At 38.6% G+C, this 18,104-nt stretch overlaps 1 protein-coding gene across 5 annotated transcripts in view; it reads left to right on the top strand.

Moving 5' to 3' along the window:
- The window catches only part of nrxn2a (neurexin 2a), a 110,867-nt gene extending 94,372 nt beyond the window's left edge, over positions 1–16,495 (top strand). For 3 of the 5 annotated variants that reach the window (XM_056397255.1, XM_056397256.1, XM_056397258.1), the window contains 5 exons: positions 5,814–5,985; positions 8,751–8,840; positions 10,212–10,540; positions 12,496–12,580; positions 13,950–16,495. In XM_056397255.1, coding sequence (XP_056253230.1) covers positions 5,814–5,985; positions 8,751–8,840; positions 10,212–10,540; positions 12,496–12,580; positions 13,950–14,752 — 1,479 coding nt within the window. In that variant the 3' untranslated portion in view covers positions 14,753–16,495. The remainder of the gene's footprint in view (positions 1–5,813; positions 5,986–8,750; positions 8,841–10,211; positions 10,541–12,495; positions 12,581–13,949) is intronic. The other 2 variants (XM_056397257.1, XM_056397259.1) reach the window with 1 other exon arrangement.
- The last annotated feature ends 1,609 nt before the right edge of the window (positions 16,496–18,104 follow it).

Genomic DNA, 18,104 nt, shown 5'->3' with positions numbered 1-18,104 from the left:
TCACAGACATTTCTATGAATGTCTGTGCACATATCTTTTCTGGTTTCCAAATCTTACATTTCCAAAATTTGGAGGTACATAGACAATAACAATGTTTACACAGAGAGATTGTCAGATATTCTTTTACCAAACAAGTTAGTTTCTTTTAGATTTAATCAACAAGACAACAGACAAACATCATTCTCTGTAGAATAAGGCATACATTGTCCTTGATCGCAAACACAGTCTCTCTTATTGTGTTATTTAATGTGTTACATTGATCTGAAGAAGCATCATAAATATGAGATTATAAATGCGCTGTCCAAAAGAAATCTCATGAAAGATCTCATGAAAATCAGGACAGTGTGAAGTGGGCAGCCAACTGGAGCAGTGGAAATTAGTCCACTCTGTCTGCGAACACAAGATAACAAACTGTTAAATTATTTCCATTGTCTACATAATGCCTTAGGAAATCACTGAGCAACATTAATGAGTAATATTTTCCAGTGTTTGGAAGTAAGTCACTGGTGACTAACGCTGAAACTTCATTCTTAAATTGGTTGAAAAGAAAGCTCACAACATAAAATGAAAAAGAGACACACATTTCTTCGCTTGATATTAAGATGGCTCTGTAGCAGGTAGGATTAATACAACAGTAGTAGATGATGATGATGATGATATATACCTGAGTAGGGGGGAGCAAAAATGCGATGGTGACAAAGGTTTGGATAAAGTAGTTTTATCCAAAATGAGCAGAATAGCACCATTTCTTCCTAGATATTGTATGTTGATGAAGGTGCCAGCAAACAATCTCATATTAGCATATTAGCTTGCTGGTAGACCACTGCTGCTACAATCCCGATTAAATGAAATGAAAAAGAAATATAAATAAACATATGGTCTATTTTCAAATGAAAGTCTTAACTGTGCTATTATTACTGTCACAGGTTGTATGATTTGCTTATTATTGGCATCTCAGTCCAAATCCTGAGATAAAATAGGAATAAATAAATTATGTGACTCCTCAGCAGCTGCCAGCAACTGTGTCTTTTCTGGAGGGAAATCAGCCTTTTTAGCATGTAGCCACAGGACAGATGTGCCATGATGAAAACCAGAGGGGAGATCTGTCAAACATCCGTGAATGGTGTAATAATTAAAATCACACCTGTTGTCAAAGCGCAGGAGGAAAAAAAAAAATTGGAACTGGAGTTAGACCCTTATTAGATTGTAACCAACTAAAATGCTTCCTAAAACAAAGAATTCTAAGATTTCACCAGGTCTGATCTTTAATTTTCTTCTTATAATACTGATGTCCAACGAAACCTCTTAATGACAGATGAAAGAATATCTCTACATGTATTCTGGGTAAATCTACTAAGACCAAGGTAGTGTTGATATATGATGACAATATGGACACTAATATCCAAAAGTTTTAAAACTGAAAGCTGAAAAATATGAATGTGTTATGCAACATATAATAATGTATTGTATATGTATTGTATATATAATGTATTGGGAGTTTGACTGCTATACGGTACCTATTAGTTATGACACATGTTTGCTACAAAAATCCACCCATGGACGCTTTTCAAAACTGTCTCATTTAAATTGTGTTTCCTGTTTTAAAAGTGTGAAACTGACCTTGCCATTCGCGGACCGTTTCTAGTAAATGCAAAGACTGCTGCCTGTGTGCAGAGCCAGCTGAAAAAAATTTTTTCCAGCCAAGTCCTTGTACCCTGACAGATTGCTTACTTTGACACCTTATTACTGCTCAGCGGAGGGGAATCAAAAAGAGTTCAGAGGGTGTTGAGGTTGTCTTTTTTTCCTTTCTCTGTCTAAGCTTCATAATATCACACATTCTTGTTTTATAGGGACCTTGGTTGTCGGTTCTTGTAATTTATTTATGTATGTTATTAATTCCACATTTTAGCGCATTCTGCTTCCTTCCTCTGTTTGCCCACTGAAGAAGAGGAAGACAGTGAAAACTAGGTGAAGACAGAGAGAAGCAGCATACTGGTCAAAATAACATTATTTTATATATGAGTTTTATGTGCTACAGGGATTTGGGGTTTTTAGATGAGGTGTCTTAGAACAGAATTTACTTCTTTTAATCCTTCTTTGATAGGAAGCTTTCTTTTCAAAATTACAATATGATAATCAGTGTAAATTATGAAAGGAAACGGTCAAAACTCCTTCTTAAGAAACTACCTTAAAATCCATAATAACTGCGCTATTAACAGAGCACTTTCATTGCATACACACACTCTTGACTAACACATATGACTATTAGAGCAATCAAGATGAGATGTGACATTAGTCTTCCACTAGATTTCCATCCACTGAAAATTTAGGAAAGATTAAGTGTTCACATCTGCAAATGTAGCATCTGATTGTCAGTGCTTAAAATGCTTCATTAAAACAGCCACTTCTCCACACACAGCTCCACGCTGCATTAAAATGGTGACATGGTTAACTGAAACTGCATGGCTAACTGAGGATCGCGCATGCACAAGCTTCAAAGACCAATTACCTCGTACAAAAGAAGCAAACCATATTCACTAGAGAGTACATTAGCGAGGCTAATGCTACTTTCAGTTGGTCATGTTTTTAATGAGGGACTAAAAGATAAAACAAAAACAGGAGACTCATTGTGCAAAATGACGACAATTAGAAGTGCTGGGTAAGTTTATGCTCCGCAGCCCAGCTCCGAACTAAAAGAGAACAGACCAAGATGTGAAGTTGTGAGTGTGGACCTCAGTGATTCCATACGTTGATTTCTTATGCATTTTGATAATGCATCAGTTGAGCAATTGTCCATACGTATTTGGATTCTTTATTTCAAATGTATAAATTGATTGATAAATTAGGTATAAATCTGATGATTAGTATGTGCTTTGGTGACTAAATATTATATAAAAGCTCATTAAAAAAGAACAATCATCCCCACAGATTCTACTGATGGAACAAATTTTACCGTAATAACCAGATATTTTCAGATAGAAAACATGACGACGAGTGGAGATACTTTCCATTCATCTGGAAGAAGGGATGATACGCGTCAGCATTCCCAAGGCTATTGATGCACGCTCCCAGCTGCCTCTGAGGAGAAGAGTCTAAAGGTATCCAACACAGACGGAGACAGACAGATATGCTGGTCCTCTTAAAAGAATCATGATATGTCCACTCTAAACTCTGTTTAAAAATGCATCAGGTGGCGGCTTATCATAGAAGAACCATCACTGCTTAGTCCTAATGGGTTTTCTTTTTCACCCCATCAAATATAACTCCTTATAATAATATGTCCTTATAACTATCAATCCTTTTCCTCTAAAAATGAATTAGAGCAGGCTGTAGCTGAGATGAGAATTGAGATCCCACTCTGAAAGCTCCAGTGGGAACAGGGAGTACTTCATGGAAATGCTTTCTCCAACAGAGCTGATGTCAACACAGCTAGGTGGGACACTTTGCAGCTTTTCATGATGATATCCCTGATTAACTTTATACCCAAACACACAGGCCGTAAGTTGCCTCTTGAAAAAAAAAGAAAAAGTGAAGTGGAAAGGCCATGCTTTTGTTTACTAAAACCGAAGCGCAGTAGTGTTGCTTTGCCAGCTGTCAAAAGGTGCTTTGGGGTTGTTTTGTAATTGCACTCAAAGACTGAGTTAGCAAAATAGTGGCAATGCTTTTGCTGAAGCCACATGAAGCCCCTGGCAGACTTTTCTGGCCTTGGAGATGTTAATTGTTATCCAGAGGACATGTGCTGAATTTGACCTGAGGCCACACTACCCTGTAGTTACCTAATGAATACTCACCATTTTGCTTGTTGTGAAACGTAATTAACCCACTGACAACCGAATAGCTCTGCATGTACAGAATATAAGTAAAGAAGGAATGTAAGAGATATTTCTTACAGACAATGTAAGGAATATAAACGATGTATACGACGGTGATAATATGGTTTTTTTAACATCCTTTTGTATAATGAAATGTGACTTGGTATTTCTTTTGCAGCAAGGTCTAACACCCTGCTGGTTCCCCCTAACCTGCAGTAACACTGACTTTAATTTGCTCAGGTTCATTGTGAGTTACTGTGGGTGGGTAGATATTTGTTGTGAAGTTGTTTCATCTTCGATTTGTCTTGTGTGAATTTGATTGTCCAGCTGCAGTTCACGCGGCATAAATCAGTCGCGCACAGTGCCTCCTCCTGGGTTCATGACACCTTTTAAGTGATTTGAATTAGGAAAGATAACAATGTGATGAGCCATAGACCTGCTGCTGACCTTCAATATAAAGGCTCTGTTTGGAGATAGAGCTCCTTTACATAAAGGAGGTTGAAAGTTGATTTCTCAAGCTTAAAATTATATTATTAATGGGACAAGGTCTCTGACGACACTTAATGCTTCAGCATTTAACACCAACCATGTCAGCATGAATAATTATTTCAGATTCAAAAGGTTTCTAGAAGGATTTTACATATGATTAGAGGGTGAGAGCAAAGCTCTGAGACAGGTTTTTCATTACACAATAGCAGCCACCACCAGGGCAAGAAAAAGAAGTGTTTCTGTCTACATATTTGAATTTCTGGTCTTTAAGTCAGTAAAGCAATACTGGAGGTATGAGAAAAATTGTGCAATCAGTAATATTTAATGGTGCATGTTAAGGAGTGAGCAGTGGAAGCAATTCTGACAGTAAAGACAGGGAATCCAAATGCAATACAAGACATGGTGTGGAAGATATTTACATCATGTCTGTTAGCCACACCAGTAAATATTGTGCACGTTGAGTGCCGTGCAGGACAAGCAGTCTGCAGGATTTCATTTCAGTAAAACGCCACAGTAGCCGGTTCCACTGTTTACTTCCTCTCCCCTGTCTGGTTGACGGTGTGATACAGTCAACCAGCTGCTGGAGTGGAGGCTGTTTGAATAAAAGCCTGCAGACTCTTTGTCGTTGATTGTACACAGCTGAGCTACAAATGATATGAGGAGAAACTGCACAGCTTGAAGGTCACTTATCATTATCATTATTATTATTATTATAATGGTAGTGAATTTTGCTTGTTTACATACTCTTGTGCATGTGTAACATACTATACAACAGGTACTCGCTGAGCAATCATTTGCCTATTTGACTGTAAATTGGTTTTGCCATCCTTTACTACACACTACCCTTATGTTCTGTTTCATATTGGCTGTCATAATTACTGACTAACCTGTGACATTATGGGATTTTTATGTTATTTGTATATTCATCACAGTTACAAAGGTTACTGCAATCCAAAAGTAAAGTGTAAAGTGTAATGTGATCCTGTGTGTGTACTCCTGCAGAGTCGTGTGCTCACAAATGTCTCTTTTAACCACATTAGCATTTTGACCTTGTGTTGAATTTAGAATGAAGGCAGCAAATGTACAAAGGCCAGACAGGCACAGAGACCCAGCACACTTTTTTTGCAGTGTTTCTTATTAGTGCCACCCAAAGGCTGGCTTGAGAAGCAGCTTGGACCTTTGAAGAAGGTTGGCAGGAGCGAGGAAAAGCTGACAGAGAGAAAAATTGGTCAACCAAAACAGAAACAGCAAGACTCTGTCAAGAGTGATTCACATCAGGAAACCATGGCAGGCTGCTGAGTGGGAGTGGTGGTGGACCCTCATGAAAGAACTAAACACACTGTTCATGTCACAATGCTTTTACCAGTTAAATAAGGTTTTCTGGCTCGACAACCCTGACATCAATGGAAATTAATTTTGAGTACACGTTGAACACGATATGAAATATTTTCCATTTACGAATTTTGTCATTTGTGTAGCGTCTAGCATTCATTCTTTGTTTTTCACCCGCAGGATCAAGGAAAAATTGGTGTCATCTTCAATGTGGGAACAGATGACATCACCATCGATGAGCCTGCTGTCATAGTAAATGACGGCAAGTACCATGTTGTACGCTTCACACGCAGCGGTGGCAATGCCACTCTCCAGGTGGACAACCATCCGGTCATTGAGCGTTATCCACCAGGTAAGACTGATGGGACAGTGATTTGTGGAGAGATGGCATGGAGCATCTGCATTAGCGAGGGAGGATTGCATGTCTGCCTATCAAACATAAATCTTCGAATGTGCAGTTGTGAAATGTACTATTTGCAAAAAACTGATCAGCTCTCCAACCTAGTTGTTTCATCATTCTACAAGCTCTCTATTGAATTGCCATACACATACTGGATATGCCATATTGCAAAAATGATATAATTATCTGAAACTTATGCGTTTGCCTCAAGCTGCACAGCATATCTTAGCAATAATGAAATCATTTTCATCAGCCACAGTTGTTTTTGTTGTCAGTTTGGCAGACAGGTGGGGAAGGCTGTAGCAGATTAGAAAATATCTCGATTTACCACTAATGTGGTTCAAGTATTATATAATCCTAATATTTTTTCATTATTTATAATAAATAAATATTTTTAATGACATAATATTTATTTATTTGTTGTTAATCTAAAGAGACAGCGTTAACTATGTTTTTATTAATTAAGCTGATAAATTCTTGTTGACATAAAGAAGTTTTAGTACACTAACACTAACAACATCATGTAAAGGTCATCTTTTTTTACATTGACAGATTGATGGATTTGGCAGCTGAATGATGCTAATGCTCTTTAATGATCAAGTCATACAGTATATGTGTTTTACATTTCAATTTTATGGTTATGTTTGGTGTCCAGGTAAATGCTAGATGCTGTCACGCAAATACTATACATACACACAAACATACTTAATCGCTCTGTCTAGGGATAACAGTGTTTCATCATTTTCTTAACTTAATATAAAATTATCCATTTCATAATTGGAAATTATTGTACGATCGTTTTTGGAAAATTCACATACATTCCTGTCATATTAGATCTGCGTAGGCTCAAAGACAAACAGACAAAAAGAAGCATCTCCAAATACACAAGCGGAAGATGCATCTTGCTATTTCACAGAAAGTCCATCCATTTATTTAGACACAGATTTTCAGCGTCCAAAAGTTTTAAAGCTCCCCAGCCTACTCTACGTACACATATACTTAACCATAGAAGGAAAAAAAAAAGAAAGAAAGAAAGAAAAGACCCATACATAATGTGATCATGACCTGCTGTACTTTAACCTGTTCTGAACCAATCAACCAATTAACCTTATTCAGAACAGGTGCACCAGCTGGCACGGCAGGATGAAACCAGGACCTCTCTCTGCCTCCAGCTGGTGCCCAAAGCATATGCACATGCCACAGTTGTACATAAATCAAAGTTATGTAATGGTGATGGCCATGCATGAAATATGTAGACGCTTTGTGAGCCCCTACTCAGTAATCAGTGGTTTTTTTTAAATCTGTCTAATGTTAAAGAACTACAGCGCATAGGTGACATTTAGGAGGAGTAGGTTAGGGTTAGGGTTAGTAACTCATCATTTGGCTTTAAGTGGAAATCAAACAAAGTGAAATAAGCCATAATATATAATGTCTTCTAGCATTTGTGTAAGGTAAGAATACGGGGACACTGCTTGCAGCTGTCCTGAGGCTCAATGAAGGTGCAGCTTTGCTTTCTTAAAACCTGCTGTATATTAAAGCTTACAGTAAAAACATAGTCAAGGTAAGCTTCACTTTAACTGTCAGGCACTGTTTTGTACTGTGCCGCCTTTTCCATGTTGTGCCATAATCCTAATCCTTTTTATCCATTCACACTATCCCATGTCCACCAACATGGTTGATTTCTCCCATTTACATTTTTGTTCATATGTGGGTTAAACATGCCCATATCCTACACATGCAGTAGTTTATGAATAATGTCAACAAGAATTTATGAGTGTTAAAATCAAAACCTGTGGTAACCTTGTGGCTGATGATTGAATAAAGAGTCTTTATAGCACTAATGTTAACTGGCCGCCATCCTCCAGAAAATGACAATTCATGCTGTTGAAGTTTGTATCATGTACTTCGTGTTGTAGTTTCCATTGGATATATTTATCTCTTCTGTGCTTGCATGTGTTGAATAAAGAGCTGAAGTCTTGTCCCACTTGAGAGCAGCTTTTGTCCTATTAGCCCTGATTCCACAATGCAGTTTTGCATGAAAGATTCATTCATGCATATTTCCAAAAGCTGAAATTGGGTATTGGTGTTAGAGCTAAGGACATAACAATGTTTTGTTTTGTTTTAGAATTCAACAACTACAGCTCCCATTAGTCCTTGATATGGACCTGTTGTCAATATCTCACGGGAGCTGCAGTAAAAAAAACACATTGCATATCATGCAGTAATATGACCTACATTGTGGAACAGATGTGTGGTGAGACTTCAGCTTCTGCTGTAACTACAGAATGTGTATGAAATGTGTATGTTAATGCAATGATTGTTTTCCTCATCGTATTTGTTGCAGTGCCTGATTTTTTGTTTTTTGTTTTTTTATATTTTTACCTGAATTAACCTCTATTTTACATAGTACATAAAATTATTTTACATTTTACTGTAATTGGTATTTACTGAAGATTATGCTTTGCTTAAAAATATCTAAATAACACTAACTAGTGTAGCACATTATAAATAGCCTAAACATTACTCTAATTAGCATTAACACTGTTACTCGTAATAACTAGATAACTCTGCGTAAAGCACAAGTTTCTTTTAACTCACAGCTGGGTTAAAATTGATAACTTGTTAAACCTGTTAGCCATTATAACACTGTTTCTAACCATGTGATCTTTCAGCTTGCAGACTTTAACCTTTAATCTGTCTCTCCAAATTCTTTGAAGGACACTATGATAATGAACGACTGGCTATTGCTAGACAAAGAATCCCATACAGACTTGGTCGGGTAGTTGACGAGTGGCTACTCGATAAAGGTAAAAATTAATTGATTAATTAATTAACCCTTGAAATAACTACTAAATAACCTTTCCCCATGAGAGGTGCAGTGCCAGAAGACAAGGGTGACAAGGTTACCCAGATGTATACCTCCATTTGAATTGGAACTTCTATTGGCTATGAATTTTGATGACCACAAATGTAGGTTTCAAGTGGAATTCAAAATAAGTGTCAAAGCAAAGGCATACTTGCCATTTATTCTTTGTCATCCTTACACCTTGTGGAAAAGCTGCACCTTAACAAAGATTTTAAACCGATTTACTAAAAACACATAACCTTTGTCTAACCCTCTATCGTCCCTCTTAATCACTGTGTGTAATTAGATGCTATGTGTAATTATTCTACAAAAAAAATCATTAAAATGCTGTGTAACTTTTACATTAACACCAAGGAAACTAACATGTGCCAGAAGTTGAGCAGGTCTCGTTCCTCCTAAACTGAAATTTTTAAACCATAACACCTTGATGTCATAGCACAAAATGAACCAAATTCTTTTCCCATTTCTTGTTCCCTGCAACCTTGTATTGCCCTACCTGGTGCTCCACAACGACCTCGTCAGACTCCGAAGCTGAAGATTTTTGCTGCAACAAAACAGCCCTGACAGGCTGTTTAAGGAGATCACTGTTTGCATCCATTAACTTTGCTAATAAGTATTCTCCTGAGATGGGCCCATTACCGCAGTCCTCCTCCTCTGATGTAACACTGCTTATCAGTGAAGCTGCTGACAATAGTGCTGTTAGATATCATTGCCCCTTTAAGGTGGTGAAACAATAGGACAAGGGGGAACCCAGAGCAGAGCATGTTTTAATGACCTAATGGCTGATGAAGTCAGCGGAGGGAGGGGTGTTTAGCTTTTATTATCATTTAGCTTTACACAGTGTGAAGTACAGTGAGACTGCCATTTTAATAATTCACCCATCTCTGTAAAAAGAAGTCATAAGATACGCATCCTTGCACCATCTATTCGGAGTTACGAGATAAATAAAAACATCTGTCCCTTTTTCCCCACAGACCGTTTGCTAACTCAGTGATAATTCAAAATGACAATATCTGTCCTACCAAACGTTTAAATAGGCACCTAAATAGACTTTAAGCTTCCTCTGATGATTGTAACCTGCATGTGTAAAGTTTAAATTATAAACTTGCTGATAATTAACATTGCCCTTTTAAAGTTAACACCTAAATCAAGTTTTAGATAAATTACTAACTATAAATGCTATAATCACTAAAGTCCACCTGGTTCAAATGATGATAATGTGCAAACTCTCCCATATGACTTCTCTATGTCTGCTCTATCGCTCTCCCTTTCTTCCACCTCCTTCTTTCTCTATGTCTCTGTCTAAATTTAGGGAGACAGTTGACCATCTTTAACAGCCAGGCAGCCATTAAAATTGGCGGTCACGACAAGGGTCGGCCCTTCCAGGGTCAGATTTCAGGGCTGTATTACAATGGTCTCCAGGTGCTCAAACTGGCAGCAGAAAATGATCCCAGCGTACAGGTGGAGGGGAACCTGCGTCTGGTCGGGGACTCGCTCTCTGTGCTGACCACCGACACCACCTCCGCCACCCCGCTGGCGGTGTCCGATATGTCTACCACAATCATGGAAACCACCACCACTATGGCCACCACCACCACCCGCAGGCAGCGCTCACCCAGCTTGAGGGAGAGCATCTCAAAGGTTAGAGAGCACACAGGGATGTTCGTGGCGAATATCAGAAGACGGGAAACATGTTGTTTCTCAGTCAACGTTCATAACTCATTTTTGAAAGTTTGTAGAGATGGTGCAGCTTTGCAGAATGTTAAAAATACTTTTAATATATGACTATTGAAAATTGCTCTGCCTTTTGTGTGAAAATATAAGTAATGAATAATAATAATAATAATGATAATAAGACGAAGAAGAAGAAGGAGTAGAGTACCATTTTTCCAAGAAACACATCTATTACCTGTCATTTGGTCATTCTATTGAATTACTTTTTTTTTTTCATTTCAGTTTACAGCAATCTATCGCTAATATATTTGATAGTGTTCTTAATGGTCTCAAGTGATATTCAGCTTTTATTTATCAATTCCCTGGTCATTCTCCTCAAATGTACAAAATTATGATTAGTACAAGAAGAGGACCCAAAGCCATATGATTTTCCCCTGTATCAATCTTTCTGTACAGGTGTGAAATAACACACCTGGATCCTCTGTGCTTATTCTATCCCAACGTCACCATTTACATTCTGCTCATAGTTTGAGGTTTCCCCACTTGTGTCATGTCAACACGCACAGGGAAGTTTAATATATGACACTAACATCCTACTGTGTCCACCTGTGTAAATAAAAGAACACAATCGCATAACCAGCAACACATCTGACTCCTCGGTTCTACACATGGCAGTTAACTTGTTCTGGTTTTTCTTCCTGAAGGTTTTTCAGATTTGAAGAGCTGAGTCTCAGAGGAGGATGCACTGTGTGTATTGTGCAGGGGTTGAATTGAACATGAACACTCTTCAGAGGGAAAGTTATTCTGGTTATTTAATCGATAACAACAATCAAAGTAATCTCAAGGAGTAAAAACTCTCTGGATATGAAACAATAGTCTGCATGACGCACCGACTGTATATATTTCTAACTGAAACGCTGATCATCACAGAAAGATTCTAATACAATGAAATCAATGAAATCAAATTTCCCTGATCGTCAGATGCATTATGCTATTTAAAAATATCATCCATTCAATTATAATAAATGTGTAAAGGGCTTGTTACATCTGGTTTGGTCCAACATATGTGATTTTGAGTTCATCACTGAAGTCATTTTTTTCCCAATAGGATTCATGCTTTGTAAAAAAAACAGAAAAGAAAAAAAAAAAGGCTTTTTACTGAAGAACAGATTTTTACGCATAGAGCAGCCACAATACTGTACTGCATCCAGACTGGTGAGCATTACCAACCACCATTTCATATGAGGTGATTTTAATCCAAATGCAGCAGACCTGCCAAATTGGAAGGATTTCAGCAGTACTTGGAGTCCTGAGGTTTCAAAGAAAACCCCTGCCTTTCCTAATAAAAATACAGAGAGCATTTTCCATTACATCCCTCTTTTCCAGTTTTCCTGAAATTGGCTTCTCTGTATTTTCAATTTAAACAAGTAATCCATTAGTGGACCATCCACTCTCCTCTCCGCTCAGGTATTTTGAGTCACTGTGCACTCTAAAATCCAATTTAGACTTATTGAAGCCATGATGTAGCATATGAGAATTTGTTTTTTGCAAATTTGATGTTAAAGAATTGGACAAAAAGTAAATGATATAGAATTAAATGAAAACATGAACAGCATTTAGCCTACTAAGAACTTACTCTCCATCATTACTGCTCTTACTTTGTTTGTAAGCACATGAGGCCAGCCACAGGGGTAAAGTATAAAAAACTGCATATAGGCAAATTTTGGATTTGAGGTCTCACTGTTGCTCCAAGCTAAAACACTGAAGTAATAACCGTGCTTCAGCTTTTCCTCAAATGGTAGACAAAGAGTCAGCCAGCACGTTCATAAAGAAAAGAAAGAGTGAGGACAAATCGAGTTGATGGGAGTGAGTGGACTGTCATTTTGTTGAGAAACAACACATTTTCTCTATTTTCCTTTCAGCCGCAGAACTCTGATGACATTTTGGTGGCATCAGCTGAGTGTCCAAGCGATGATGAGGACCTGGAAGAGTGCGAACCAGGGACAGGTGGGTCAGCCATGGCAAAGAAGATGGGTGTACAGCTCTTATCCAACCACAACTAATGATACTCTTACCCAAGATTGTAGATAAAAATGCACTGACTTCAGACAGCCATCTTTTTTTTTTTTTTTACAATTTCTTTCTCAATTCACCCTTTCCAGTTTTATGTTTCTGCAGCTATCACACACTCACTCATTCAGGGGCTGTGTCAAACAGCTGTCCTCAATTGGATAGTTGTTACAGATTCGACTAGCTTCAATTGAACCTGTATATGAGCTTCTGAGTCATGTCTGTAACTCACTGAATTGGATGGGAGAAAATCTTAATGAAGTGCACTGTGGTCATTAAGAGTGGATGACAGGAGACAGCAGATCAGGCCTGTGACAGACACAAGCTGTGGACCTTAAGAAGGAGACTGCCCTTATTATGGGTGCCTCAATTATTAATATGACCTTATCAGAATTGTTTGTTGTTGACTGGCCCTGCAAAGTGTGACTCAAATAATGATGAAAGAGACCCTAGTGGACATAAATAACCAAACTCTGCAGTCTGAAATATTCTTCCATAACAAGAAGACATTCTCACCTCAGAGTCAGATCAAAGTAAAGGATCAATACATGGCATGAGAGCTCATATGAAATATATGTAAAGGTTTATTTGGTGAAGAATCTATATCCAAGTGGTGATTAAAGACATGCAGGACACACTGGTTGCTTTCAGTAAGCCACAACATTCCAAGTGTGATTCCTAAATAAAATAACCTGTCTGTGATCTCTCTTGTCACTCCTTAACCCCTGCGTACAGATGTGCTTACAGTAGCATGGCAAATTTAATTTACTGTTCTTTTGTTTGTTATGTGCTCTGTCTGTTATATGCTCTTCATTCAGCTGCCGCCTTTCATGGGTCACCTTGTGTGTTTGTGTCTACATGTGAGCTCTTTTATGTTTTTTGCTTTATTGTATTAAATTTTTGTTAAAATTAAGAATTCAAATCTGCAAATGTGTAAGCACACGCACGCACGCACACACACACACACACACACACACATACACACACACAATGAATCCACATTAGAATCAAGAATTGTACACATCGTTCAAGAACATCATCATGGTGGTTTTAATTTGTTTTGCTTTCCATGTGCCAAATGTTGATGTACATAAATAACCTCGTATTAAAGAAATCAGCATAATATCTGCTATCGATATAAATAATATCACTCATAAACCAGCTAATATTAGTTTGATTCCTCAGTAATATTCTACATAATGAGCAGACTGTGGCTGTACTTTAATGAGCACAACCATTCAGCTAGAATTTTAGTTTTTACGCTGTTCTAATTTAGGATCCCCTACCTTTTCTGTTTCCTTTCTAGGAGGTGAATTAGTGTTGCCTATTATAACAGTGGATTCCCTTGAGCCCCCATCCATCGCCACCCGTTACCCCGTCATCCCTCCTCCTCCTACCCTCCTATCCCCACTTGAAACCACCAAAGAGTCCCTGATACTCCCTCCTCACCCTTCCTGCCCCCCGGACCAGGAGGACTGTGGTGACCCTGTAGAGGTCTCGGCCTTCGGCTCTGGGGAGATGACGGAATCAGATGACGAGGACTTTTACAATAATAACTCCCCCATGGTCACTGACAGGACAGTCCTTCCTCCACCTCCCGCTGCTGGTGAGGGTGGAGTCCAGAAACCCCGCCCCCTACCTCCTTATGTTCCCACCACCAACCCTGACCAGCTCCACATCCCTGCAGGCAAAATGAACACCCGTGACCAGGTGCTTCTGCCCCCTGCTCCTCCATCCTCCCGAAACACACCAGGACTAACTTACCCCCCCAATTTTCCCCATGTGCCCACAGCCAACCCCACAGCCTCTGATGAAAAGAGCCAACCCGGTGCCGTGGAGGTGATCAGGGAGTCCAGTAGCACCACGGGGATGGTGGTTGGTATTGTGGCTGCTGCTGCTCTCTGCATTCTTATCCTCCTCTATGCCATGTACAAGTACCGCAACCGGGACGAGGGCTCCTACCAGACAGACCAGAGCCACAATTTTGCCAACAATTCCACTGTGGAGGGCAACGGAGCAGTGGTCAAAGACAAAAGCACAGCAACGGCCTCTGTGGCCAAGGCAATCACAAAGGGCAAAAAGAACAAAGACAAAGAATACTACGTCTGAGGACGCAGAAGGAGAGTAGGCAAGATTGGACTGAGACAAGAGGATGAGAGAGAATGCTTTCGTTTCGCTCCCCTATTTTGTCAGGTTGACCATCAGTGAAATTTCACAGGCCACAGAAAACAACTGCACAAAGCAACTGTATCTTTCTTTCAACAGGTACATTTTCTCAAAAGTCAAGGTTGCCCGGCTCCTATTAGTGATGAAATCCTCATCTATGACACAAGATCTGACTCATCCTCTGTGTCACTACATGCGCTGCATTCACTGATTCTTTGTTAGTGTATCGTTTTTTTTATGTTTTTAAAAAAACTGGAGGAAGCATATCCACTTTGGCTTTGTATATAGCATGGATATGGTACAGTGAAGAAAAGTGCTGAGAACATCCGGACAGATTTGCCTAAATGTTTTCTTTGTACTTCTTTGTAATGCTCTATCTCAAGTCTCAATGTCCCCATCATGATATATGAGGCAGAACAGGCCAGTTATTGAATTTTTATGGTAGATGAGCAGAAAGCACCCCAGTAATTCTGACTGCAGTCAAAACGAAAGCCTTTATTTGGATAAGACATCATCTCTGCGGCCTCCATGTTATGTTATGTGGTTTTAAAACTCCCCAGTCACTCTGCCTCTGTTCACAAGAGATGGTATTATGTTTCCTGGTGCAGTATCATAAATGAAGCATGATGTTTTGCTCTCTGGTGAAAAATAAATCAAATTTAAAGGGGTTATTAAATCACTCAACATATTCCTGCCAGTGAACCTTATAGTATGATGGATCTGAAGAAACATTATTTATGTGAGACATCACAGTCAGTGTGCCATGCCATTCCAAGTAGGAATAATTGTGAACAAGTCAGTCTACTCCAGTGAAGGTATTTCTCTGTAAACATTGCTTGTATGTACATATAGAGGTTAGCAGATTGAAAAAGCCTTGTGTACACAAGGGAACAGGTATGAAGAAGAATAAACGCCTGAGATGCTCGGCCCCTCCTTCAGCTTTCACAACAGCATCTAAACCGCTACAACCCAAACTTCACAGGAATTTTTCCGGAACACGGAATCACATTTGAGGAAGTTTTTTCTGATTCCTTCTTGGAAAGGGAGAACCAACCCAAAACTGTCATGGGATAATTCAAAAGCACACAGAAAATGTAAACATATCTTTGAGACATAGATATTCCTTGTAAAGCAGCCAAACGTATTGTTTTTTTCTATCAGTTACTAAAAGACTATTCTATGAGATGACTAATTGAAGGTTTGTGAATTGTATTGATATTTCTCTGATATTTCGATGTATCTTGTTGCCACTCCTCTTAACACGTTACATTTTAGATTGCCTTTTACTTCAATCCAGAGAAAAAGCACACTTTCCTCTGATAGCTGCAAATATTGTTTGTTTTTTGCATTATTTACAGTTCAGATTATGCAGAGAAAACACAAGAATGGAACAAACAAATGTTTTGTTTTGTTGCATTGTGCATTTTATATGTGCTGAATCTGTTACTCAATGGATCTGATAATATAAAGCCATTTTCTCTGTTGAGTTACGTCTACATTTACTTATTCATGCTGTGATTTCCTGTTATTTTTTTATGAAAGTGCCATTCAACATGAGCTGCTCAGTGCTCAGAAAATATTCCATTCCTCACTCATTGCTATTGTATAGTGTTCATGTGAAATGGATCTTAATATGTGTACAGAACGTGGATAAAGATGAAAATACACTTGATTATATACTTTGTACACACCTGTGTTGTGTGTTGCTTTTTGTAGATTCACAAAGAGAATGCACTTTATTTGCCTTTTATTATTGGATACAGACATTGTAGACATATACTAAAGTGTTCTATGTCAGGCGAATTCAGAGTGAACTAAGACTGACATGAATTAGGTAACATTCAGGTAACAATTATGGTATAAATCCGGTTACATTATGTGAACACAAGTGACCCTCTCCTAGCCACAAATTTTCAAATATTAATGTAGTGTAATGATTGTATTAATCCATCTACTGGTGATTAAGCTTTGGGATTTGTGAATCTTTTGGGATCAAAGAAACACAGTGAATTCACAATGATGTAATTTTACAAAGGTCACATTTTGCTAACAAGCTAAGTTAACACGTTAAATGGGAAGAAACAGCATTTCATACAAATTGCAGGTCATGGTATGTTTTAAAAATGTGTCTTACACTTGAGTTTCATCATCATCTACTCTCTCTCTTCCCTCTCTCTTACTCTCTCTCTCTCTCTTTTGGGCATTGCATAGTGTTGGTGTGTTAGTAATGCCTGGTTGTCCATTATTTATTATAAAATGAAACGTTTAAGTGTTTTTCTGCACCTTACACTGCCACTGTTGTCTGGTTTAGGTCTCTATTAAAGCAGAACTCATTGGTTTCAGTGAGGCTAAATTGAACATATGAAGCTTAAATAAAACAAAATATTAAACCAGCTAAACTCCTGTTGAGGCCACTAGTGATTCACACTACGGTGTGATAGGTTCAGGTCAGGTCACAACCTTATGGCTGAAAGTGACATTGCTTGAGTAACATGGGACTGGGCTTGGAAACTTAAGATTTTTCAACACAAAGCCTGCAATACAGACTTGTGGCATAGTTTGAAAGTGGCGGGCACCAACCAGGCAGGGAGTGTCACTATGGGACTATGGGCATTACGGGAAATGAAGGAGCTGTTGTTTTGGGAGCTTGACCTATGTTAGGGATGTCAGGATATCTCTTCTATATCTCTTTTCTTTCCCATTTCTCTCTTGGGATTTCCCCCTTTTACTGAAGTGCAATAATAAATAGATGGAGTACTCCTTTAATATGCAGAGCAAGTCTGCATACTGTCGCTATATTGAATATGAGCCACCACTGTGGCATACCTTACCAGTACACATATATGTTCCATTATGTATTCTTTACAGTGGTGTCAAAAGCACGATGTCTAATTATCCAGAAGTATTAACATAATTCTATTAGTGCTTTCATATAGACTGCTTTACCTCTGGACTTGATGATTATTGCTGGTAAAAATAAATAGAATTCTCCACATCTTCAACTATCCCTCGATTAAGAACAATAATCTGCTGTATGCTTGTCAACAGCAACATGGTTTGTGTTGTTTGACTACCCCCTGCTGAGAACATAAGGAACTGTAGGATGGAGAGAAAATGAACGCCCAATGTACAGGCTACAGTTGCTGTCACTGAAGCAGTCATCAATTTTACTATGATAGCAGAAGAGGTTAATCACAAAAGACAAGAAATTAGAGAGGTTGTATCCCAATCCAGCGGGGTCACGTGACCTATTACCCCGTTTGTGCTGAGAGTGATGAAGAATAATCCTGTGGGC

This window comes from Seriola aureovittata, chromosome 15 (genome assembly GCF_021018895.1).
Source record: "Seriola aureovittata isolate HTS-2021-v1 ecotype China chromosome 15, ASM2101889v1, whole genome shotgun sequence".
Lineage (NCBI taxonomy): Eukaryota > Metazoa > Chordata > Actinopteri > Carangiformes > Carangidae > Seriola > Seriola aureovittata.
Note: the sequence above shows the minus strand (reverse complement) of the source record. Positions and strands in the feature narration are given on the sequence as shown.